The sequence below is a fragment of the Malus sylvestris genome, chromosome 10 (assembly GCF_916048215.2).
Source record: "Malus sylvestris chromosome 10, drMalSylv7.2, whole genome shotgun sequence".
Lineage (NCBI taxonomy): Eukaryota > Viridiplantae > Streptophyta > Magnoliopsida > Rosales > Rosaceae > Malus > Malus sylvestris.
In genome coordinates this window covers 40,145,429-40,170,392 of record NC_062269.1, presented here as the reverse complement: position 1 = coordinate 40,170,392, position 24,964 = coordinate 40,145,429, and the positions used below count along the sequence as shown (strand labels likewise).

Here is a 24,964-nt window from a genome sequence, read left to right as displayed (position 1 = left end):
ATGTTTTCTGCAAGACGTGTATGTGTATTAATAATTAGTTCTAAAAATATTTTTACCAAAAACGCTTTAAAGCACTTTCAGATAAGCCCAAAGTGGCACTTAATGTCTAACAAATTCTCATTGAATTGAATTGCATCTTAAAAGCTTGTTTGGCTCTTGTGAAACTACCACCACTGCAAAGAAAAAAAAAAGAGCTTTTGTAACCGACTCGTCGTTTCCCATATAGCCATCAAAACTGAGCTCAAATATTTGGGTTTTACATGTCTTGATGCATGAAGGCATTTGCTATTTGACTGATATTGTTATGATCTTGTAATTCAATTAATGTACAACGATTAGACAAATGATGTGCGTCTCAATCCATCTTTAGATGTAACGGAAGCTCGCAGGGCTGTTTTGACTAGGGATGCTGGTCGAGGTTGTGGCTGTTATAATCATCGGCGTCCTTTGCAGCATCATTCTCCACCATTGAAGCAACAGAGAAACTCCACACAGAAGCGCAGTTTTCGTCACCTGCATATCCCAGGACAATTAACCTTCGATTAGTACAATGAGTCAATGACATGTTCTTATGTTATCCAGTGAAATTATGCATGTAGCTCAGATTAGAACGCAGATAAACCGGCTTAGTTGCTATCATGTAGCTTCATGTCATCTAAAGGGACTGAGACAACTGGGGCATTCTCTAACACCTGGGTGAGTACAACGGAAAAAGGGCAAGTAGCAATTCAGATATCGCAGCACCCCACATTCATCTAAAAGTCTTTGCTACTAAAACCAGCAGGCCTGTAAATAATGAAAAACCCGACTTATCCAACATGAAAACAAAGGTGCCCATTTACCCAGCCGTAAATGGAGATAATGACATCAGTTCATATTTAAGCTTTAAGAAATGACCTAGGTGGCACTTTTTACCTTTTGAACCAGAATAACACCAAACTAACTCCTAAGTGATGATTAATCACTCGGTCGTTTTCACAATGCAGATTGGGAAAACAAGAGTGGAGAAAATGACAAACGAACAGAACAAACATGATTAGCATAGGAGACTAAAATTGGAAGGATATACAATGTAATTTGTCAAAAGTATCTCTAAAAAAGGAAATTTGTTTTCAGCATTAGGGTTATAGGAGGTACCACTCAGATGCAATTCCTCATTGCCATCATCAGGACCAACAAATCTTCGATGCCCTGAAGAAGTGGTGGCCAATGGCAGAAAGGGATGAAAGGAGAATCCGTTAACGGTATCTGAGTGGTGTACAGAACAGAATAATGAGTCAGCAAAAGAAGAGAGTAAGTTATATTGCAGTAGCACTTTAACATATTTATAGGATATGAAATGAATTACCCAATGCCGCTTGGAAGCCTGTTACCCATTGTCCAGTTTGCAGATCATAGATATGCACAACACCATCCTGAAACAGATATGCATTATTAAACAAGTGATTTATCAGATCCAACATGCGGTTTGGAATTTTGACTAGGTTTGTGGCATCATATTTGGACATTTAAACATAATTTAAAGCTATGCTACCTGACCGCCTGTACAAAGATGACGTCCAAGTGGCTCAATATCAAACAAAATCCGTTGGTTGGTATCTTCCGATGACCTATATAACCTGACTCCACGTTGCAAGTAAAACAACGTGAGCAAAAAAGGCCTCCAACGTACAAAAGACTAGATAGCTTTCTAAATTAGAAAAGGAAAGAAAAAATATCTTACTTATACACAACATCAACCGCTTTGCGTATATCCCAGCATAATATATAAGGATCCTTCATGCAAATTTATGTAAGCTAAAGTCAATCACATTTAGAATTGAAAGCAAGATAACAAATGCTAATATATTAATACATACGTTAATAATTTTCCAAGTAAAAGATAAAGCATGTAAGTCACATTATAAACTGACAGTTGTTACATAGAACTGGTTTACTGTATATCCAACAAAATAACCGCACTCCCGAAAAATTAAAAGACAAACTAAAACGATGGAGCATGTAAAGCATTTTACCTTTCGGCCTCCAGTATATAAATAATTTCCATCTTTCGAAAACTGGACCTGAAAGCAAAAGCTTTGGTTCATCTGTTGAAGTTATGACCAAAGTGAAATGAACAATAAGGAACGATGACTTACATGTGTAATCCCACCTTCATGACCATGCAATACATACAAGGGTTCCATATTATCTTCTCTATATATTGCAGCAGTCTTGCTATAAGAACCTATAGCTAGCATTCCACTATGGGTTGGACAAAATGCCATTGCAGACATTATACCTGTCCACAACAGAAATGCTGAGAAATGTGCACTTGCACGGATTCTTAATTTATCATCAGAATTTAGAGATAAAAGCTGATAACATGTACCTGTTTGGCCTTCTTTGTTTCCTTGAAGTGTAGAATATTGTTCAAAATCCCTACCAGGGCGATGTAAATCAAACACCCGAACAGATTTGTTGTATCCAGTAAAAATCCTACGAAACAATTGAAGAGTACATAACAATGACGTAGAAAACCTGCAACTGAATTATACAACCTTTGAAAAGGAAAGGAAAAGAATATTGCTTACTTTGTTCCAGTAGGATTAAAGGCAATTGAAAAAGCAGCTGTGATTTCATCCACGGCATCATAAGCACGATAAGTGCAACGTAGCTGCAATTTCAGCCCAAAACAATGGTGGTAATGTGATATACAAACATTAACCCAAAAAATACATATCAGAACTGTGTATACATGGGAAAAGAGTGAACTAAACACAGAATGCCAAATTGGGTATGTTACAATGCCATATTAAGCAGTTAGCTATACCAAAAGATTTTTCTATTTACACACCAGACACATTTACATCAATATGGAAAAGATTGTACAAGAATTTGTTATTACAGTTCTTATTGCGTTTTGAGATTATTTGATGATTTATGAACTTAGAACTTTGGTATATGGATTAGATTTATTGATGGTTTTGATTTCAAAGAGGCTGGTCTTTGGTGGAGGCTACGCTTTGGCAGAGAAAAAGATGACGGAACTTTCCACGCTGCCAGTTGTGGGAAGACGGTGGGGTGGTGGTGGGTGTGGGTGTGGGTGTGGTAATATCTGTTTAGGGGCAAAGTGGGAAGATAGGTGGGGTGTCCTTAGAAAATGTAAAGTTTTTAATTTAAAGTGGGGTGCAGATACAAGTGTGATGGACATAGATAACATGTGGCGTTTAAATAGAAAAACTCGTACAAAAATACTAATTTTACTAGCATAATGAAGATTGCTATAATGAGCCAGCACCTGTCCAGAAGAAGCATCCCAAAGATGAATTGGATGGTCACGAGATGTAGTTGCAAAAACACAGGTAACCGGGTCTGCAACGTCATAAAAATTTCCAAATCAAGCTTTTACTTACAGAATCATATCAGCCACTCTAAAGTAAATATCTTGGATATCAAGTTGAGATTCTCATCATCACAATAACGAATAAACTTAACAAATTGGCCCCCCATTAGAAGAGTTACAGAAGTACCTGCAGCAGACATGTACGGGTACCAACAGAAGTCGTATACAGACTCTCCCTCATTCACAACAAGGTTTGCAGCATACGAATCTGCAGCTCAAGAGTACAAAAACAAAAAGACTAAAAAGATGACTACACTTCCATGCAAATACAAACCCAATCAAACCTAGCTCGCCCGAAAATTTTCGTTCTCAAACAATTCCAAACAAAAACATTCAGGTACAAATCTTCTTCTGGAAAATTAACATACAATAAATAAACTCCTAAGCAAATATATTTCCGGACGAAGAACTTACCTTCATCAGCAGCTACAGAACACCCATTAGCATTCTCACTCCCATAATCTGGCCTGATAAAACCCAAACAAGAGTAGAGTTAGCAAACACCACGGGTAGCGATTTTTGAAAAGGTTGGTTGTTGAAATGCATTTTGAGTACTGAAGGCAAGTAACAAAATCCCCAAATTGTAACCCAAATCAAATGGCAATGCTTCCAACAAGAATAAAAAGGCCACCAAATAATCGAAACTTACAATGCAAAAACCCGAAGCGTGTTGTCCTCGGAACTGGTAAGAAAGCACGATCCATCCGGCGACCTACGCCAAAAAAATCAAACCCCATATATAAAAAGACACAATTTTTATGAAAAAAAATGATGGGATAGTAAGGCGGAAGCAAAAGGAAAGTACCATTTGACGCCCTTGAGAAAGTTGTTGGGGGTCGGGGAAGTTCGGAACTGGCGGCGGAAGTGGAAGGCTCTCTGCGGATGGACATCGAACCGAATCGCCGGCCAAGAGTATTCTTGCTGTTGCTGGGTTGGGTTATCTGTAATCTCTGCGTCTGGAGAAGGCGAATTGGGTTGGTGCTGCTGCTGCTGCTGCGGCTCTTCTTCTTCGCCCATTGAGGCTTGCTGATCAGCCATGACTTCTCTGAGAGTGTACTGGGTATTACCGCCAAAAATAGGGTATGCTGCTTCAGTTTACCTTGAATTCTTTCTGAAATTTTATGGGCCAAAGTGTAAATATGTATCTTTCTCGGGTAAATTACAAGGACCGAAGTGATACATACAGCATAGATTTTGGGCATCAATAAGATATAGAAAGTATTACGTAACGAAAATAATCAATACTTCATCAACGATAAACAACTGAGTCGTTGTAGTATAGTGGTAAGTATTCCCGCCTGTCACGCGGGTGACCCGGGTTCGATCCCCGGCAACGGCGTTTCCTTTTGCACTTATATTTTGGCTTTTGATTTTGATCACTGTCGCCCTGTCACCTGCCACCGTCAGTCACTGCACTTTGAAAGCCGAAAACAAAATATCCCGCCCTCTCTCTCTCTCTCTCAGCACTGCTTCAGTTCAGTCGCCATCTCCCGCTTTCATACGTCCCCGTTTTTGCTCCCATTCATTCCGGTACCAGCAGCAGGGTTTTAGCTTTTAGGGTTTTGCAAAGCTCTGCGCTTGCAGATTTCGCCATGGAAACGGACGAAGCCCAGCGAGTTCTTCCCTTTCAGCTCCAGTTCGACAAGCCACTCGCGTCTCAGGTTTCTTCTCACATCACAGCTTCCGCAATCAAATCCCCCAAAACATTAACCTTTTTTTTAATTAAAAAAAAAAGATCTTTGAAACTTTGAATTCTCAACACTTTGCAGATTAAAATTGCAGAATGGAACCCTGAGAAGGATTTGCTGGCGATGGTCACCGAAGACTCCAAGATTTTGCTGCACCGTTTCAATTGGCAGAGGCTCTGGACAATCTCTCCCGGTATATCTTTCGTTCTCTCTCTCTTGCTGGTTTAGTGTGTTGTTGTGAGTTAAAGTTTTGAATTTTTTTGGTTTAGGAAGGAGCATAACGTCGTTGTGTTGGCGTCCCGATGGAAAAGCAATTGCTGTTGGGCTTGAAGATGGAACAGTTTCATTGCATGATGTTGAAGTGAGTAAAGTGTTGATTTTTCAGTTAAAAACACACTCTTGGTACTGATTAGTCAGTAAAGTTGCAAACTTGTCATTGTGAACTGATGACTTGCGTAAATTTGTGATATTGTTATACAAACGACATATATGAATACAAGGTTAAAGCTTATCATATGAATGTGGACTTATGGTTTTCTACATTTATGCTTTCTAAATCCTTTTTATTTCTTTGATGCGAGGCAGAATGGAAAGTTGTTGAGAAGCTTAAAATCACATTCCGTTGCTGTTGTTTCACTTAACTGGGAGGAGGATGGACACACGACTAGAGTATGTTTTCATCGATCCAATTGTAGGCCATGCACCAATTTGATTTTAATGGATGAAATCAGTTGGTTTTTCTTTACTTGAGCTTTTTCTGGGGTTAAATCTCTACCACATATATATCCACTTCTTACAAAACTTTTGCCTTGATGTTTTACTACGTTCCTATTCACTTGCCAGTTGTTTTGAACTTCTGAAATTTCATTATGCTTTGGTACATTGAATTTAGAGTTCAATTACAAACAAGAATACCTTATTTATGTATTAGAGATAACATGGTTAAGCTATTATATTACTAATCTCCCTTTTTCAAATATTGATTATAGGATGAGCACGGCAGTATATCAACATATGAAGACCGTACTTCTCGTTTCTTCCCACCTCCTCCAAGAGTTCCGCGGATGCCTGGACTGGTATCTGGAGATACTGGTTTCATAGATGATAGTGAAGATTCATTTCAAGAGCTGTCAAATTCTTCACAGCAACGTTTTAACATCCTGTGTAGTGGAGACAAAGATGGAGTCATTTGCTTTAGTATATTTGGGATTTTTCCAATAGGGAAAATTGTAAGTAGTAACTTCTGAACCATTGTCATAAAGTGTTGGGGTTGATGATGCTTAGTTATGTGAAACTTACTTTAATTTATGTTTGATGTGTCATGTGACTGCCTCTGGATATGTGCCAGAACATACACAATTTTTGTGTTCCTAATCCACTTACTCCACTTACGGATGCAAAAGCTGAGTGCAGACTTCTTAATGCTTCTGTTTGCAAGGTAAATTCATCTTTAGTATGGACAATCTCAAAGTTATAGGATTATATCTGACAATATTATTTTCATGATTACTGGATTTTCCGTTTATTCACAGCTTATATTAAATTTACTAGATCAAGCTGATATTCTTACATGTTGTTATTAGGTTGCTTTGTCGAAAGATCTTTGTCATTTGATAGTCACATGTTCAGGAGAATTGACTGATGATAGGGAGGAATCAGAAAGCAGACGAGTGACTCAACATGGTATTCATGGCTTACACTGCATGGTGCTTGATACATCTATATTTTGGAAGAGGTGACTTTCCTTGTAGAACCCAGTATACGACAGGTTGTTTAATATGTATAGGAAGTTATGCTGCCATATTGGTTATAGTATATGAGTCTTTACCATCTTTTTCTCTTGTTTTCTTGTTCAATGTTTCAATCTTATCGATATGCTCTACATGTAAAATTTTGGGCTCTGACATCAGTTTAGATGTGGTTGATATCTTTTCTACTCGTATATTGACAGGAGAATTGACTGATGTTATGTACTGCTTCCTTGTTTAAATATCTTTTCTACTCGTATATTGATATCCCCTTGTCAATTTAAAATATGCTTATGACTGTAATTCTCATTGTAGGAAAAATGAGCTTCACCAAGTGGCTCAACAAGCGTCTAACATTGAGGAATTGGTGGAGGTTATTCGGGCATCACTTTCAGTTATGCACAAGCAGTGGTCTGATGCTATGCACACTTTCCATGAAAAGTTTGATTCTCTATCTAATCTGATTGTTGACCATGGTAATTTCTGGATACTGCGATGTCCCACTTTCTTGATGTAATTCTTGGTTATATGATTCTTCCATTCATACAGTTTGTACCATTTGTATACAGGACTTGACTCTTGTCCCCAGGAGGAGTTTTTGAGTCTTTTAGGTGGTGCAAGGACTAGTCCACCTGTTCATCAATTTCTTGTTAACTCTCTTGGTGAAGTGGTATGCTTAGTGCTATGTAACATCCTATTTTAACATCAAGATTTAGTATCACACTGAGCAATGTGTATATGATGACATTGTGAATTCAACAAAGCTTTTTTACTCATAGGGCGTGAAGCGTGTGTCAAAGGCTGTTTGTGGTGCCGGAAAAGAACTCCAGCTTATTGTCCTAAATCATCTCCAGGTGCTAGTTAGCCCTTGCAGTGGATGCAATATTTTCTTGTTAGGAGCAACTGTTTTTTGTTGTACTTTCTCTGGGTATCATTTTTTACAAAAAGTTACATGATCTGTGATCGGGAACTATATCAGAATTCAGAATACAATGTTTCTAATATATGGATATGGAACTGATAGGCAGAAAAAGGAAACGTCGATTACCATTGTGAAGTCTCAATTATATTTTTGTTGGTTACAAACGCCTAATATATGTGATCCTATTTTCTAATGTTCCTTCCATCAGAGGACTTGGGCAGAAACTAAACATGGTTTACCCTTTTTCAGCCTGCTGCAGAAATTATTGCATTCAGGATGGGAGAATTAAGAGGCCTTTCAAGATGGCGAGCACGATATCAGGGAATTGGTTTGGATGAGACACTCATCAATAATGCAACAGAAAAAGCTGGGATGATACTTTTACAAGTTGAACGATTTATCAGGGTGCTGTCAACTGTTGTGCAGCAGGTTTGCTTGAGGTTTATACTGTAATAAAAATGAAAGGGAGGACAGTTTCTTTCTTCATTACTAAATTATAATGTCTTTTCTTTCAGTTTTCAAATTTCTTCAACTGGCTCTTGAAATGTATAAAGTTACTTATGTCAGAACCAAGCGATCATCATCTTCTACTGTACAATAGGTATGTGTCACACTTTCCTCTGTGTTTTGTTTGCTACCAGCATATATCCTTTTACTCATACTTTAGGTTTTGGCAGTGAACTTGTCGTTATATTCTTGAAGTTTTTATATGACCAAGATCCTGTCAAGCAGTTGCTGGAAGCATCAGAAGCCAATCACCATATCGATATTGGTTTGTAAGTTATTTCTAAATCTTGTCAGCATTGCAAACAGTTTCGCAATTATTCTAATGTATCATGTATATCTTTTATGCATAATCGCTTCTCTGTAGCCGTCTATTTTGTATAGCTGCAGATGGCTTGATATCTAATATTCTTATTGCCTGCGGACCACATCCAAATTAATAACACCATATGTTATGTACATGTCTTATGCATATATGTGCATGTGAAAACAACGGACGTGAGCTTGCATGTTGGCTATTATACAAGTATTTCAATTCTCTTTTTGTATCTCTAACCAAGATGAAGTTGTATTGTTTTCAGGGAAACAATGCAAAGAGTTAAAGAACTGGTTCAGTTTGGGGGATTTTCAGATTTTGGATATCTGCAAAGGACATTAGCAAAGGAATCCCAGCAGATGGAGTCTAGGTATGCAGATTTCCATGGCCCTCATCTATGAACATTGGAGTAAATGATACTATATCCCTCCGTAAATGCCAACACTTGGGTTCCTCAAAATGCAAATTTATGATGACAGAAATAATAAAAAGGAAAGTGAAATCCTGCTTGTTTAACTTAGCATTGAGTCACTAACAAAAACAGGCAAGGGTGCATTGCACACACACGGATATGAGCATGCATACATTGGTACTGCCTTTTCAATTTCAATTTACAGATGCCCCTTGGTCTTTTAGTTTCAAGGAGGCTTTTCTGATGCCCTTTACAACAATATCAAGAAAGATACTGTGCAAGGATTTATTGCCGCTTTGCCCTCTTCCACCTTTGTCATCATCTTCGTCAACCACCATTCCTGTTTCAGTATCGTATTATGAGGTACTTATTGGTTTGGCAGTTCGGGATGTTTTTAACTTGAATCCTGTGATTCAGTAAAATCAATTTGAATTCATTATCGATAACATCGGTTCTTTTATTCCTATTCTATAGGATGCCTCCCAATCGGTCTCTTCTTGTCAGAGTGAACACTTGTTTCTCGATTACATATCTTTCCAAATACCAGATGAGTCTCTGTCCGGAATTGCAAATTGTATAGGAATAGTGAAAGGGTTTATGCATGACTCGAGCAGTGTAAACAAGGGCTATACTTCATTAGAAGCTGTATTGTTGGGGGTCCCTGCTGGTTATTACTGCATGGATCTTTCCTTATATAAGGTAGAGACCTAAACTGATCATATACCGTCATTTTATTTTCCTTTTCTGGAATGTTTCATAAACTGCTTTTACTTATAACAGGAAAGTCAGATTGTTTTGTTATTAAATGAAACAACCGCCGCTTCTGAAAGTTCTGGAGACGCCTCTATGATGATTGTGCAAACAGATGACCTTCCATTTGTATCGATCTCAAGATCCACAGGTCTAAACTATTGGACGTTGCATCAACTAAAGGTAATTCTGATCTTTGCTCCCTCGTGCATTCATTGTGTTATATTACTTAAAACGAAAAGATGCCATAACTCTAGATTTCTGTTCCCAAGTTGCTCTGCGGCATATATGATACTACTGCTCAAATGTGTATATTCAGGACTCTGTTGTTCACCTGGAAATGGAGAATGAGAAGGTGCGCAATATACCTCACTCCATCGCTGCACCCCTCGCAGTCAGCTGTAAGTTCTAAAAACTGTTTCTTACTTCAAATCAAACAAGTTCTATCACCCGTGTCTCGAATTATTCTCACTTCATCCTCGTAGTTTCAATTGAACATGAGAGTTCTTCATTTTTTTTTTCTTCTGAAATTTCGGTTGAATTTTACTGTAACAGCATCAAGAGGCGTGGCCTGTGTTTTCGCTGCAAGAAAACGTGCCTTGGTCTACATTCTGGATGAAGACGAAGATGAAGTCTCAGATGCAGAGTGACTGCATCTAATTTACTCCTAGAACAAATATGTGTTGCATACTCCGCCTCGGCGTGTATCATATTTTTGTTCTGGCCAAATAATATGTTCTGCATTTTGTTTCTTAGCATGTATCGTAATTTCGATCCTCTGTTGCAAAGTTCGACATTTTGTAAGTATGAGAGAGAGAAGTGAGAGAGAGAAGTGAAAAAGTACTAGCGTACGTATTTTAAAATTAACAAATTGTCGTAAAAGACTTGTAGCTCAATCAGTTATGATTGTTCATGTCTGTAACTAAGCTCCCGTGTTTGACGCTCCAACCTAAACCATAAAAATAAGGTGATGTGTGCAACAAAAAAATAAAATTAAAAAAGTGCATTTGACTTCTATTTTTAGGGGGGAATCGGTGGCAACCCCACTTCCAATCTTCCTTACCAACCCCAACTTCTCCTCCCTCTCTATTGTCCCTTTAGCTTATGTGTTTTCTCACTTCGGCCTTGGTTTTTTTATTTCCTTGAGCTTTGTCTCAATTTTCCGGTTCTTGTCTCAGATTTTAAACTTTCATGCCGCACTTTTGCCCAAATGTTGGTTTCCGTTGCGAGTCTTCAACCACCAACCTTTGCTACTCGGCCTAGGTGCCTCTTCTTGGCGACGCGCTTTGGTTTTGGGTAGTTATTAAAGTGTTATTAGCACTATCTGGTAGAACTATGGGAGCGCTTTTTGCGCGGGTGGCTTGCTCACCCTCCTTTTTGTTCATTCAGTCATTTCATGAGTTCTTCTTGGTGGTGATGGCGACTTTTTTATGGAAGCGCAGCTGTTTCGGTGGAGGCAAATAGTATTTCAGATCTTGGTTTTCCTTGTTGTAAGCTGGCTACTTTTGGGCCTTTTCATCGTATTTTCTTTGTTGTAGCTTTACTTGTACTTGGTTACTTTGGACTGCCTTTTGTATCTTGTTGTAGCCTTTTTATTAAGAAAACTTTAACGAAAAGCTCCCATTGTTGTTTACTTTAACGAAAAATCATATTTTTACACTAAAAAGTCAATCATGGTATTATTCATTTTATCCTTTATTTTGTCCTTGTCATTAAAACTCAATATTTTCAAGCCCTTTTCATTAGTTTTCCATTTTATTAATAGAGTGTATTTAGTTTGACAACAACAAAAAAACGTCGGAAGCTCTGATAGTACATTGAATATAAATCAACATAAAACTTCTTATTGCTGGTGTCGGAAGTTGACGCCACAATTTTAACTAACATAACCGCCACAACTACGTGGAAACGTAAACATGAAAAAACCCTTGGCTCTCTCTGGCCGCAGGAACAATTCCCAGCCGAAATCTTGCTAGTCTCGTAGGAGCGGCCTTCAGTTGAAACAGCTCAACGTGCGTTGGTTTCGGAACTTGCAATCATGAATGTTGTTAAACACCCTTTGCAGTAAAACACAACGGTAAAGCAAGGTGTCGATGGAAGACATTAGCTGACTGCACATGAACCGTACAAGCACGAAGATGTCCCAAGATGACGGTGGCTTATATTCAAGAAGCGTCATGAGAGCTCGAGCTTGAGGTTGTACCTGCCAATTAATGTCCACGACCATAGTACTCTCAGTCAGAAACTGCAGCGTGACAGGAATAAGGCAGGCAGGCAGCGGAGAAATGAAGCCTAGAGACACCAACATCGGATCAACTTTGCCTCGTCCATGTGATATTTACAAATCATCCAACTCAACAAGCTGAGCCCGTCTCTCAGCAGCCTTCTTTCTGACGAATATGCCCCATCTAAGCGCTGCCTTGAGCTTGAGCCAGCCAACAACAGCTTTCCCAGGTGAACGGCTCTGATCATCATCAATACTGTAGTTCGCTTGTGGAGTGGGGATGTATGGTGACGAATAAGGATAATTGTCTTCAGTGACGTTCGTGGAGGAATGACCATAACTGTGGCCTTGACCCTGACCGCCCATGTTAATGACACGAAGCAGATGCTGCATATCTTCATTTTCGAGAATCTCATTGCTCCTCATACGAATTTCTTCCTCTGGGAAGAGGTCCTCGACTCCCCTATAAGAAGAAAGATTGGATGTGCCGATATTCTGGAACCCTGATGTGGACGACTGTAGTGGACCAAGGGAAAGCATGTTTTCATTTCTTTGAAAATGCGCCTGGTTCGAAATGCTAGGCAGCTGATTCTGTTGAGGAAATGACAAGCCATCGAGCTGAATTGGAGCATTCAGATTTCCATTCTGCGACTGTATTGAGAATCTGGCAGCCATGCCATCATTATAACCTAGAGAGAGGAGAGAATTCACACATTAGCAACGGAAGTTAATCCAAAACACACAAACCACACTTCTGAAAATCAAAATTTTCAGGTTGGTACCGTGATATTTGAAGAGTAATGCAAGCACCGAAAATTCTTATTTGTGTACAATGACCCCCGGGCTTCAGTCCGAGAGGCTCAGGATTAAATTTTAGTAATTGGATATAATTATTTTGTGGAAATAAAATAAAGAAGACGTATATATATACCTCCCACGTTTAGGCCGGAATCCATAGGAGGCGGTTGTGAAGAAACTGAAGCTGGCAGGCTAGGTAGGGTGAACTGCTGATCACATGAGTTTGGATAATCTTGCGAGGCCATTGGGACCTCAGGTAGAGAAACATCTGAATTTTTATGGCCTAGAAGAGATTTTCCATCATACTCCATAACATGCATCCAGTTGTCATATGCCTTTTTAACCAAACCGTCCACGCAGACCTGTAAGAAACACAACACTTCACAATTCAACCACTTTGAGGGGTCATGGCTCATCACTGCTTTGTATCATTTTAGATACATTAACCAGGAAGGTCAACCTGCTCGGGAGAAAAGAGTGTTGTTTACGGATAAAAGAGTAAATGCATATGGACTGAATTTCTTCAGTGTGAAAAAACAGCCTCTATGGAGAAAATGGATTCTGTCTCATTAAGTTTACATGCTTTGCGACATTTAACTAGTAGCGCCACCCCACCATAAGATGGAACAGGATACCAAATCAAGGCACTATAAAAGAGAAACAAAAAAAGAAAAGACAGAGAAACCAGACGGTCACATACCTTCTGAGTTTCCGAGAGAGAATCAGCAGAGTAAAAGTGTTCATCGGTAATTAGGCCGCTCAACTCGTAGATATTGTTAAAAACAACACCAACATTCCTTGCATCCTCAAGATAATAGACATAGTGTTTCCCACCAAGAAGACAAGTTTTTGCATGCTGTATGAGTCCATCCCACATCTTATTTGACATGCCACTTCCAAGAATCTATGACAAATGGGCATAAAAATAATTAGGAATAGCATTTTCAAAATATGAACTTGACAAACAAATTCCAAAATCTTACATTCCGCAGTCTCTGCGAGTCTCTAACCACAAGTCGTAGGAAGTCTTCAACTGTAACAATTCCAGCTTTATTCAGCCTCTTGTGGAATGATCCATCTTTTCCAATTTTCTCTAATCTCCAGACCTCATCATGTAACAAAGGTGGGTAGTGTTTCTTGTACACTGTAAAGAAACCAAAAGAAAACTTACCATGTTGATTTTTATTCAACTAAAAAAGGAAATATTAAATAACACTAATTATTAACTCACATTCCCCACGGTGATCCTTAACAGTGATGGCTTCTGTTTTTGCTTCCCGTATACGAATGTTGTCGCAATTGCCTGAAGCAACTTTCAGTCCTAGCCTAAACTTCCTGCTCCTAATCCAGCTAGAGTTATCGGTAAATGTCAATTCCCCTAGTGTTCCTACACCTTCCTTCAGTGTAACTTGCACATCCCCAGTAAGAAGTGGCCTCTTTCCTTCACGCTCTTTCACCACATGGCTCTCAAATTCTTCTTGAGTCCAGTTCTCATCATCCTCGTTGTTAAAATCACCTTCAAGCACAACAATGTCTAATTTCACTGCAGACTCCGGACCTGATGTCACAACGTGTTTTGTATTTGCATCAATCAAGACAATAGAGATTGCAGAACCCCACTCCCCTTCTACTTTTCCGCCAGTAAAAAGAGGAAGGGACAACTTGGATATAAAATGCAGCTGCAAGTTTCTTCCATTTGGCCCTTCAATTTGTTTAGGAGAAGACCTGCTATTTTTAAACCCATTATAAGAACAAACTATTGACATGGAGGCATCAGCACTGATTAAATGAAAAAAGGAAACAACCACGGATCATAACCCGTTAACACATAAGGGGTGAAAAGGGTTGACACCTTCCAGTAAGCTTGGCAGGGCCTAATTTTGCTAAAGCACGCTCCACCTCTTCGCTAACCTGTTCACCAAAATAAGTAAGAAACACCAACCAATGCTTCAAACACCGTATGGCGTATGCACATATCAAAGGATCAAATCCTGTTCATTAGGCATGCATTAAACTTTTTTCAAGTAATTATGAAGTCATACACACCAATACATTATCAAGAGTCCTTATGACTTATATTACCTCTTCTATCTACTATCCAGTGACAGATTATAAAACAAAAAGTCCACAAGAAAACTAGAAAGTCTTACAACTCTACGCAGAATCGGCTCCAATGACGAGCAAAGCTTTTGCAGACTATCCACCTTGAGAGCTTCAACGATTACACTGCATTAAGTTGAGCATTCTCAATAATCGACATTTTCACCACATTCATCATTGATAAGACATTCAATTCATTACGGGATTATAAATTCGTCGGTTCAAGTCTTCAAGCTACACTGTTTCGCAAATTTAACACAATATCTTGAACAATTTCATATCCAGATATACGTTTCAGCTGAATTTACAAATCAGTTATAATTACGTCGAAAGCTAAGTTTTCTTTGAACAGAAAGAAAAAGTCACCTGGCGAGAGCAGGACGTTTCCTATTCGGCTGGCCTTCTTCAGCTGAAGACGAATCCAAACTTCGCTTCTCCCTCGCCATACTGTTGGATCTCTCCATGTACCTCGTCTGCATCTTCTTTCACCGTTTTCAAAACCTCAACCTCCTGTTTGGTTGCTGAGAAAGTGAAAAGGAAAAAAAACAATCACACAAAAACTTCCAAATCACTCGGAGCTAACTTTCACTTTAACGTGAAGATTCAGAATTCAAAATTTAAAATTCCATTTCTCATACGCAGACACGCACACCAACAAACAAACAAACAAAAGTCCAAAACACGACTCGGATTCCAATTGTCTTCCGTTTTCCGAGCAGCCAAACAGCAAAATCTGATCCAAAAACACAAGTGGCCCTCCGCTTTATTCCATGTGCGGTACGTGCGGAACCGAATTTCGGATAAGGAAAAAAGGAAAAGTAGGAAAAGGCGAGCGGGAAAAAGTGAGAAAAAAAAATGTACGTGAAAAATGTTTGACAGAGGAATCCGAGAAGTTTCCGCGAAGCGTCGGCGAACTTTCCCGCTCGGTAGCGTCTCTGAAACAACTAAACAGAGAAAAAGAGGCTTTTTTGTCTCAGTGCTCGCTCGCGATTTTGTATTTTCTTTCTCTTTCTTTTTAAATTTTCTCGCATTTTCTCTCGATCCAAACAGTGGCGAATCTCTTGCTGCCTCTGGTCGGCGGCTGAGATCTTCTAAGGGAGGCGATCGGAGGATCGGGACCGTTGGAACGGTTGAAGTTTGGGAATCTTTTGATTCTTTTTATGGATTCGACCACGTGACCGGAGGATCTGTATGTTTCACAAATACACTGGTTAATGTCAGTTACACAAACACATGATTACAAATTTTTAATCATATACACAATTCGACGACGGCTAAATCGACACTAAACTATTTATAAATTATGATTTAGTGTCTTATATAGTTTAAATGGTGTAATTCACCGAAATCAAATCTAAGATATTTTACTTTTAATTAAAAAAAAAATCTCCTATACAGTGATACTAATAATTAAGGATTTGTTTAAAAGTATTTTTAAAATAACTGAAAAGTGAAATTAATTTTCTAAAAACACTTTAAATGTTTTTTGAAAGAAGCAGCATGTAGTATTTTTTACAAGAAAAACTTAAAACACTTTTTCCTTGGATCCACTTGAGTTTTTATCAAAGATTGGTTTCAAGGACATTTTCACTAAAAACAGTTTCAGTCATTTTAAAAACACTTCCAAACAAATCCTAAGCAACTTCATATTTAGATATGTCATGTCTTATGTGTAATGATTTTCTTCGATCATTAGATTAAAGTTTGATTTGATATTGCTATGCTTTGAAAAAAAAAAAACTATTTCTACTGTGCTGTGAGAATAAGCTCATTTTTGCTGTTTCTTGTTTTCAGCTTTTTTTTTAACCAAAAACTATGAAAATAAGCTATTTTTAAGTGTTTACCAAACACCTTTTTAAGCTCAACTTTTTTTTATACCCATTTTTTTATAAAAGCACATCGATACCAAACCAATACTAATTATGACTTTAAACAAAGACGCCTAGATGATGAGAAAAATAAGAGATTATGCAGAAGCGGATGATGTAAAACATCCCACTCAATCAAAGGTTTAATACAAAAACACGGGCAGTACGCAGCTAAAAGCGTGATCCTCAACCGAAGGGTCACTCCAAATGTACCGAAATGGAACTTCTGGTCAGCTTATCTCATGTGCTTCATGATTCTACATAGGAAAGACAAGCTGATCCTACAGCCTCGCAATATGGAAGACCGATGGCTAGCGCTTGTTCTTGGCCGGTTTTGTTCCCTTCCTTTTATCTCTTTTCCGTTGTAGCTTGGGCCGGGATTTACGCTTTGCAGCTTTTTTCAGAGGTTTGGTCTTTTTCACTGGTATCTTGTGTTTTTTAGAAGCTCCGACTGATTCTGGTAGTGCTGCCTCTGGCTTTTCGTCTGGATCACTTTCCTCCTCTCGAGAAATCTCACTTGTTGTCACAACGACTTTCATCTCGCCATTGTCATAAGTCGTTGTACCTTGAGCAATAACAAAGGGGTCAAACTCAAATTGTGATTGACGATAAGCTGAACCATTACAGTATAATGAACAAAGATTTCCGAAATCTAATAGAGAATTGATGCCGACTATGTAGCTGTGATTTAGTGTTGAGATATCGTATAAAATTCGCAAACCAACACTGTCTCACTGAACCAAAACAACCAATGAAACTTAACACTGCAAGGTTATAGACTGCAAGGGGATGGTAGCACAAGAGTACCCAGTATAGTTGGACATGAATGCTTAATGTACTAGGTACTGAGTGACACATGACGGTAGCTTAAATTTATATTTGTATCTAGTTCGGAACAAAGTTTTCGAAAATACCAGAAATTGGTACAGCTGGCTCACTATCTTCATCATCCTCATGGTCCTCATCACCCTCATCAACCTCATCAGCTGCTGTATCAGTGGCTGGGGTAATCCCACCATTAAGAACCAGTTCCTTTTCTAGTCTCCTCTGCAACAAAAGTAACCAACTTCGATTTGTTTTTAAAAAAAAAAAAAAAACGTAAAAAGGGATGAACATATATATAAAAGAAATGGACCAGTTTTAACCCTCTTCCCCATTCCCCACACCGCCATAAATACAAATCCTTGTGCCTACAACATTCAAGAATTATTGAGTGAAAATGATTTAAGAAACCAATGGAACCTAAGGTCAAAGCACTTGCATAAGGTGACCAATATGCCTTAGCTGCCTGAGAGAACATGCTTAGAAGCATTACCTCTATCATGTATGTTCACATGGCAATCTCTTCTGATTTCTATTGTGAAAGATGTCTCCGGCACGAGAATAAGATTTTTACGTTGGTTACAAATTCCAGTTTTTTGGCATAAAAATCAATTTTACATAGCTTTTTCCAGCATAAAACCTCTGGTAAACCTCCAGCAGCAGGAACCCTAAACAGTAACTACCATCCTACTAGGAGGTCATTCTTCTGCACTATAGTAAGTTTCTTTCATAGTACAAAACAGTACTTGACCTACATCCTAACAACTAAATCTTATGCTCCAGAACGACATAAATAGCGGTCAATCAATAAAATTTATCCTGGTATCAGAGTTAGGACATCTTGAGTTGAATCTTCAATCTTGTACATGTCTCTCCCCCAAATGGATATCAAACTCCTGTGTTCGGCTCCCTAACTGTCGGGGGAGGCAGAAACACGAGGAGAAGTGCTAGAATATTAACCAACAGCTACCCCCCACATCTTAAACCTAAAACTTGTAGTGTTACTAACACTTGTCTTGTAAATCACTTAAGGTCAATAAGAAAAGTTCTCATTTTGATTTAATCCCGAATGAAAGTTCTTTCGGGTTAAAATCTCATCCCGAAAATTTTTTCTTTTTGCTTTTTCAATGTAATTCCTCTTGCAAAGACACCAGCTTTTCGCAACAATGAGATTAAAAACCATATCAATCAACTATCAAAATCCAATGAGCAGTAAACAAGCTATACACTACGCAAAAGAGGCAATCAAACGGTCAAAAAACAGCCACAAATTCCAACCTTTTTGCGCAGCTCGAGACGCTTCCGCCGCAGCGCCTCCCCTTGCTTCTGCTCAGCTTCCTTTCTCCTCTTCTTCTTCCTCTTGTGAAACCCAGACACGAAATCGCTTCACAAACTCAAAACAAGCAAGCATCAAAACCCAAAAATTCAAAAAACCCAATTCAGAAAACGCGAAAAGAAACAAAATTTCGGGACTTAGATTTCATCACTGAGCAAATTTTGTGATGGCGGTTTTTACTACCTGAGGTCTTTCTCGTTGAACGTGACGGCGAGAGCTTTGTTTTTTAGAGCCCTCTTCTTTATGTAAGAACCTCGGGGATTTACGGCCGGAATCGCTTCCTCTACAACCTTGCCCGCCATTGCAGAATCAGCGCTGCTTTTACTGCGCCAACGTGTTTAGGCTTGTGGTTCAAGAGGCCGGTTCGCGTTCGTTTTCTTTGGTAGACGGAACTAGGTTCAGTAGATTGGTCTCGACCAAAATTATAATTGGATTTGAATATCCAGCCCAAAATAGATGGCTATGTTTTCTATGAACCCTAAGCCCAAACGATTTTTTTTTTTTTTTACAAACAATAGTGTTATTAGTTTAAATTGTTAGTTGTTAGAAAGAAGAGAGATGGAACCGTCACGGGAATGCGTATACATAATTAATTTTTACCGTCACTTAGTATCATAGTTTAGTGTCATTCTTTTTTACTTGTAAGTGAGAGGATTTAACTTCAATTCTCGCTAAAGGCGAATTTCAATTTGAACCACATTATTACTAGCATGTTTAGAGGCTTAACCAATTCTCCCAACTACTAATGTAGATAATATCATTTGTTTAAAAAAAATTTACCCTTAATTAGATAAATTGTTTGTTAAAAAAAAAAATATCCGCCACTACTATAAAAAGTCATTTGCATTTTGTTTTTCGCTACTAATGACTCGTTTGGATGTGTTTTTAGAATGACTGAAAGTGCTTTTAAAGAAAATGCTTTTAGAATCTTTAAAGAAAATGCTTTTGGAATCCAAAAGCACTTGAAGTGCTTTCTGCAATAAGCATCAATTATGTGTTTCTTCCAAGAAACATTTTAAATGTTTTTTTAGGATTTACTTGCATTTTTACTAATAATTGGTTTCAAAACCATTTTCATAAAAAACGTTTTCAATCATTTTAAAAACAAATCTAAACGAGCTCTAACTTACAAGTCATCCGACAACGCGATTATAAAATAACTTTGGGTCCAACGCCTCTTTGCTTTATCTTTTGTGAAACCTACAAAAGCTCAATACAGTACAACGAACAAATTTCAGTTTTCCTGGTTTTTTTGTAATTTTATTTAATTTGCAAACCAAGTTCAGTTCACATCAGACCCGATTCGCTTCATCCAACCGAACCCGTTTCTCCGCCAACCAGCACATAAAATTCCACGTCACACATTTTCAGGCTCACCCAAACAAAGAACCCCTCAACGATTCGAAGACTTGAACTACAAGCCAAACATGGACCGACCCGGACGCGTACCCGAGTCCGCTCCACCAGAATCCCTTATCTCCGACCGGGTTCTCATAAACGGCGTTGTTACACCGGTGACTCTATTCTCCGACGGAGTGCTCCAGTGGTCGCAGAGAGGTCACCGGAGCTTGATAGTCGAGAAGGAGGTCCTCGGGTTCGCGGCAGAAGGCCCGAAGATTAGGATAAGAGCTTTAGTGGGGAAGGCCGAGCTGGAATCTGCTGCGCCGCGAGCAGAGGAGCTGTGGCGCGGAAGGACTTGGTGTTCAAGCCTCTCTTTGAGGAATCGCACCGGCTCTGGTGCCAGAAGCTCCGTGATTACATCGATTCTCTCGGTAACTTTCGTATGCTTGTAATCGGCTTATGTCCTGTTTGGTTGATAGGAAAATGCAGGAAAATTAAATGCATGTTTGGAAAAGTTGACTTATGACTTCTTCTTGTTTGACCGTTGAGATTTTTGAATTTCTGTTGTTTTCGTTCTAATTTGTTAGCTCAAGCTAAATCAAGCTCCTTTTACTCTAATTTGTACTTAATTGAGGTTAATTATTGAAAATAACATGAACTTATGGTTTATTGTTTACTTTCTTGCATATATAGTGATAATATAGGTGGTAATTTATCCTCTTTTGCACAGGACGGCCAAAGAGACTGTTTGTTTTTGTGAATCCGTTTGGTGGGAGCAAATCTGCTTCAAAGATTTATCTTGATCACGTAAAACCTCTTTTCGAGGATGCCGGCATCCAATTTACGCTGCAAGGTTAGGAATTTCCGTCAATGTTTTGCTTATTAGTTGTTAGTTGATGTGTGATACTGAATTTTGGATCTGTGAATTGCGGGTCGAGTTAATGTTTCCCTTTTCGTAATTGTTTCTTGATCGAATTTTTCAGAAACTCGATATCAACTACATGCGAAGGAAGTTGCTAAAACACTAGATCTTTCAAAGTATGATGGCGTTGTTTGTGTTAGTGGGGATGGAATCTTGGTTGAGGTTAGTTTGCAGTTATCGGTGGCAGCCATGATAAACACGAGCAATGCCATGTTGTGATCGAGCAGATGACGCTGTTGATGAATCAAATTACTAACGCTGACAAACTTTGTTTTTTCTCTTTTCCGTCAAATCAGTTAGATTTTGATTGCGGGGAGAGCTGCGGTAATTTGGTAAACATAGTTTTACTATTTTCTTCTTACAAGCGTTGCACTTTTTAGTAGGTAGTAAATAGACTCCTTGAGAGAGAGGATTGCGATGCTGCAATAAAGATCCCCCTTGGAGTAGTTCCTGCAGGTTTCGTAACTTTTAATTCTCAATTTCTTTATATTTAGCAAAAAAAAATCTCTGATAATTAGGTAGATCATTCATGTTATAGAAGGTGAGGGCAAAGCGGTGAATTCTATGCTTGCGCTTCAAAACAAGCATAGTTATTTGTCTGTTTTTGTTTTCAGGATTAATTTCTGACGAGATTCTCTCCATTAGGTACTGGAAATGGAATGGCAAAATCTCTTTTGGATTCTGTTGGTGAACCTTGTACACCGTCTAATGCTGTTCTCGCCATTATTCGAGGTTATATATGCTGTCTGTCTATCGTTATACTGTGCTCAAAATATTATGATTCCTCCCTTTCTATTACTCTGTTGGTAATTGTTTTGATTAATGAATTTTTCTTTGTGGTTTTTTTTACGGTCAGGGCATAAGCGTTCACTGGATGTAGCTACCATATGCCAGGGGAAGACCAAATTCTTTAGTGTATAGATGCTTGCATGGGGTAAGTGAAAAGTATCACCACTGGATAGTGGAAAAATGCAATGATTTTATAGGTACCTAATAAAGCTTTATCTGCTTTCAGGTTTAGTGGCAAATATTGACATTGAGTCTGAGAAGTATAGGTGGATGGGAAGTGCTCGACTAGATTTCTATGTAAGTTTAAATCTCTCATTTGTTATGTTAATGGATTACTCCATTGCTAATGCAGATGTTCGTGTGCTTGTGTATGATGGATTTGAATGGCAAGAAATTAATAATAATTGTTTATGTATTTTAGGCTGTTCAACGGATTGTGCGTTTGAGGCAATATCATGGATCTATTTCGTTTGTGCCTGCACCGGGCTTTGAAACTTACGGAGAGCCTACTAGTTACGGTAATGACAGTGAACCTGCTAACCAACACATTGCATGTGCTCCAAATCAAGAGGAACCGATTAACATTCGACAGCATGGCTATGAGGGGCCTGATATTAACTTGGATAGCATGGACTGGAGAACTATTAGGGGGCCCTTCGTTTCAATCTGGCTTCACAATGTGCCTTGGGGTGGTGAAGACACAAAGGCAGCGCCTGATGCCAAGGTTGGACTGTAAAATTGCGTAGCATATACTTCAGATACTTCTCCGCTAACACTTTCTAGGGATGTTTATTTAAAACTCGAATAATTCACATGTATTCGTGCTCCTTTGCAGTTCTCAGATGGTTATATAGACGTGATATTGATGAGGGCCTGTCCAAAATTATCATTGCTCTCGTTGATGGCTGGGTTGAGCACCGGAAGCCATATCAAATCACCATATGTCTTGTACTTCAAGGTCAGCAAAATCAAACTCTCGAGCATTTACTATTGCTCAAGATTTTGTCTACCTTTGGGCAAATAAGAAGCCTTAATAACGTTTCTTGTGACATACTGCAGGTGAAAGCATTTATTTTGCAACCTGGTCCTCGCACCGAGGACCCAGTTAAGGGAGGGATAATCGACTCAGATGGCGAGGTCCTGGCTAGAGGCAGAGGAGCATACAAATGTGACCAAAAGACACTGATGGCGTACGACGAACTTCAAATAACCGTGGATCAAGGTTTAGCTACTCTGTTTTCCCCAGTATAGAACAAACAAACTCTTTCTTTTTTTTTTTATCACGGATTCGATTTTTGTTACAGAAAGAAATTCCAATCAGGCAGCTTTCATCCATCCCGTATAGCCGCAAGGAGGATACAAGGGATTTGGATGGAAGAGGCATTTTCTCAGCAACTTGCTTGCTGATAAGTTATGTTGTCATGGCCACCGGTGGCTGTCGATGTACTGTGCAGTTTGTCTTTCACTCTTGCTTTGATTTTTCAATTTCTTTAGTTTCGAATAAGATTGTTGCACAGAAATGTATACGCTGCTGTAGATACAGAGACCATTTTGTATTCCACTAGTGAAATACATGTATACATATGTTCATTTTAATAAAAATGAGAGATTCTACTGTGTAATAATTGGGTGTGTATTTTGTCTTTTTTATCTCTTTCGTCACATTACACAAAAAATTTCACCTCACAAGGGTAGACCGGTTTGAGAACACGAGCTAGGGAAGACTATTTTTCCCCAGTTTAGATATGTAAACCTGAGAACTCTTTTCTAGTTCCGTTAATAAAATTGATTGATGCACATTATGTCAGTACGAAAATTCTATTAAAGTTAACGTCCGATGGGAACCTAGAACCGTTATATTTGATGTAGTTCTCCGAAACATACTAGAAAATCTCCAATATAATATATCGAATTGTGTGTTGCATGAGCTAAAAATGTTTTGAGTCTTGACTCTTTATCCCCTTGGCCCAACCGTTGTATAATATTACCAAATTATACAAGTCAATATGCCAGGTAATTATTTTTTTAAACTGTCGTTTGACCTTCTGAATTATTAATCCAGTTAAAATTTACTTCTTGAACTTTTTTTTTGGTAAATTAACCGCTGAACTATTTGAAATTAGCCAATTAACCTCTCACTATCATATTCGATGAAATTCATCCACTTTGCTGTTAAATACTGTCACGTGACCAGAACGTGATTCACTCTTGAGAATAAAGTTGTGCCATTATTTAACATCAAAGTGATTAAAATTTCATAGAATATAACGGTGGGGTGGGGGTTAATTGACTAATTTTAAATAATTTATGTATTAATTTACTTAAAAAAATAATTCAGAAAATCAATTTTAAATTTCTGCTTGAATAATAATCTAGTGAATCAAACGGCAATTTACCCTTTTTTTTTTTTTTTTTTTTTTACGAATTATGACACACAATTCATGTTCAAAACATAAATAAAAAGATGTGAATTTAAGAAAGAGAATGTTGAACGATAATTATAAGGTTTGATTAGAGGCGAAGACGTGACAATGATTGCAGGAAATGCGTCGTTATGTCACACATAATTATATCAGTCATAGGTTGTTTACTTATGTATGATTCGTGCATATGACGTGCGGTGGCAGCATCAACAGGCCGGTCGGATATCTTCACCCAAATCTGAATCATGTGGTCCAAATCATTCCTACCTCATAATATTGTTGTCAAATGCTGAGTGCAAAAGGGGATGCTATCAACCTTATCCGGTTTTTGTTTTCATTTTCATTTTGTAATGTTATACGATTATTGAATTTGTTTGTTTTTCCTGTTTACCCATTGAAGATCATCAACTCCTCGGATCCTTTTTCTAGGGATCTAGGGGATCCCGTAATCATGACCGTTTGTCACATCCTGGCTCGGATCCCATCACATTCCAGGCTCGACACCGTAGCATGATATTATCCGATTTGGACCCCAACCACGTCCTCACGGTTTTGTTTCTAGGAACTCAGACGAAAACTTTCCAGTGGGTCACCCATCATGGGATTACTCTCGCGC

General features: G+C 38.5%; 4 protein-coding genes, 1 non-coding gene and 1 pseudogene across 8 annotated transcripts; 3 read left to right on the top strand and 3 right to left on the bottom strand.

Annotated features, from left to right (window-relative positions):
• Positions 1-195: 195 nt before the first annotated feature.
• Positions 196-4,462, bottom strand: LOC126587839 (uncharacterized). Its single transcript, XM_050252924.1, has 14 exons — positions 4,191-4,462; positions 4,035-4,097; positions 3,800-3,852; positions 3,513-3,593; positions 3,281-3,354; positions 2,574-2,656; positions 2,372-2,478; positions 2,139-2,281; positions 2,016-2,063; positions 1,724-1,776; positions 1,535-1,619; positions 1,349-1,415; positions 1,138-1,248; positions 196-513 (listed from the first exon to the last, which is right to left on the bottom strand). Exons 1-14 carry the CDS (start codon positions 4,421-4,423, stop codon positions 401-403), a joined length of 1,314 nt encoding a protein of 437 aa, XP_050108881.1. The 5' UTR covers positions 4,424-4,462; the 3' UTR covers positions 196-400.
• A 190-nt stretch (positions 4,463-4,652) lies between these two features.
• On the top strand, positions 4,653-4,724 carry TRNAD-GUC (transfer RNA aspartic acid (anticodon GUC)). The gene has a single exon. It is a non-coding gene; the product is annotated as a tRNA-Asp (tRNA).
• Positions 4,725-4,766: 42 nt separating this feature from the next.
• Positions 4,767-10,651, top strand: LOC126586054 (anaphase-promoting complex subunit 4). Its single transcript, XM_050250755.1, has 19 exons — positions 4,767-5,046; positions 5,155-5,266; positions 5,343-5,434; positions 5,659-5,742; positions 6,063-6,302; positions 6,422-6,511; positions 6,657-6,808; positions 7,137-7,297; positions 7,391-7,491; positions 7,601-7,675; positions 7,993-8,172; positions 8,259-8,344; positions 8,421-8,519; positions 8,829-8,933; positions 9,200-9,338; positions 9,450-9,674; positions 9,756-9,908; positions 10,045-10,126; positions 10,281-10,651. Exons 1-19 carry the CDS (start codon positions 4,978-4,980, stop codon positions 10,373-10,375), a joined length of 2,340 nt encoding a protein of 779 aa, XP_050106712.1. The 5' UTR covers positions 4,767-4,977; the 3' UTR covers positions 10,376-10,651.
• Positions 10,652-11,450: 799 nt separating this feature from the next.
• LOC126586055 (calmodulin-binding protein 60 B-like) lies at positions 11,451-15,946 on the bottom strand. Of its 4 annotated transcripts, none has more exons than XM_050250757.1 (9): positions 15,709-15,946; positions 15,214-15,368; positions 14,898-14,973; positions 14,600-14,658; positions 13,979-14,475; positions 13,731-13,891; positions 13,448-13,651; positions 12,881-13,109; positions 11,451-12,638 (listed from the first exon to the last, which is right to left on the bottom strand). In XM_050250757.1, the coding sequence occupies exons 2-9, from the start codon at positions 15,324-15,326 to the stop codon at positions 12,064-12,066; spliced, it is 1,914 nt and encodes a 637-aa protein (XP_050106714.1). In that variant the 5' UTR covers positions 15,327-15,368; positions 15,709-15,946; the 3' UTR covers positions 11,451-12,063. The 4 variants fall into 4 exon arrangements, with proteins under 4 accessions (XP_050106714.1, XP_050106715.1, XP_050106713.1 ...); XM_050250758.1 differs by lacking the exon at positions 15,709-15,946 and adding an exon at positions 15,486-15,675; XM_050250756.1 differs by lacking the exon at positions 15,709-15,946 and adding an exon at positions 15,498-15,675.
• Positions 15,947-16,794: 848 nt separating this feature from the next.
• Positions 16,795-19,255, bottom strand: LOC126586056 (ribosomal RNA-processing protein 17). The gene is made up of 4 exons (XM_050250761.1): positions 19,057-19,255; positions 18,816-18,921; positions 17,630-17,762; positions 16,795-17,280 (listed from the first exon to the last, which is right to left on the bottom strand). Exons 1-4 carry the CDS (start codon positions 19,173-19,175, stop codon positions 17,027-17,029), a joined length of 612 nt encoding a protein of 203 aa, XP_050106718.1. The 5' UTR covers positions 19,176-19,255; the 3' UTR covers positions 16,795-17,026.
• A 977-nt stretch (positions 19,256-20,232) lies between these two features.
• On the top strand, positions 20,233-23,550 carry LOC126584733 (sphingosine kinase 1-like; annotated as a pseudogene).
• Positions 23,551-24,964: the final 1,414 nt, after the last annotated feature.

What these genes read in the sequence shown, in the direction of transcription:
- LOC126586054 (XM_050250755.1), top strand. Translation starts at nt 4,978, where the DNA reads ATGGAAACGGACGAAGCCCAGCGAGTTCTTCCCTTTCAGCTCCAGTTC. An exon ending in CACCATATCGATATTGGTTT is followed by an intron (nt 8,520 to 8,828) that starts GTAAGTTATTTC and finishes TATTGTTTTCAG; the next exon opens with GGAAACAATGCAAAGAGTTA. An exon ending in TTTCAGTATCGTATTATGAG is followed by an intron (nt 9,339 to 9,449) that starts GTACTTATTGGT and finishes CCTATTCTATAG; the next exon opens with GATGCCTCCCAATCGGTCTC.
- LOC126586056 (XM_050250761.1), bottom strand. Translation starts at nt 19,175, where the DNA reads ATGGCGGGCAAGGTTGTAGAGGAAGCGATTCCGGCCGTAAATCCCCGA. An exon ending in TTCAACGAGAAAGACCTCAG is followed by an intron (nt 18,922 to 19,056) that starts GTAGTAAAAACC and finishes GAGTTTGTGAAG; the next exon opens with CGATTTCGTGTCTGGGTTTC. An exon ending in GTCTCGAGCTGCGCAAAAAG is followed by an intron (nt 17,763 to 18,815) that starts GTTGGAATTTGT and finishes CTTTTGTTGCAG; the next exon opens with AGGAGACTAGAAAAGGAACT.
- LOC126586055 (XM_050250757.1), bottom strand. Translation starts at nt 15,326, where the DNA reads ATGCAGACGAGGTACATGGAGAGATCCAACAGTATGGCGAGGGAGAAG. An exon ending in CCTGCCAAGCTTACTGGAAG is followed by an intron (nt 14,476 to 14,599) that starts GTGTCAACCCTT and finishes GTTTAAAAATAG; the next exon opens with CAGGTCTTCTCCTAAACAAA. An exon ending in ACTCGCAGAGACTGCGGAAT is followed by an intron (nt 13,652 to 13,730) that starts GTAAGATTTTGG and finishes CATTTGTCATAG; the next exon opens with ATTCTTGGAAGTGGCATGTC.
- LOC126587839 (XM_050252924.1), bottom strand. Translation starts at nt 4,423, where the DNA reads ATGGCTGATCAGCAAGCCTCAATGGGCGAAGAAGAAGAGCCGCAGCAG. An exon ending in GGGATGCTTCTTCTGGACAG is followed by an intron (nt 2,657 to 3,280) that starts GTGCTGGCTCAT and finishes CTGAAATTGCAG; the next exon opens with CTACGTTGCACTTATCGTGC. An exon ending in ATCTTTGTACAGGCGGTCAG is followed by an intron (nt 1,416 to 1,534) that starts GTAGCATAGCTT and finishes TATCTGTTTCAG; the next exon opens with GATGGTGTTGTGCATATCTA.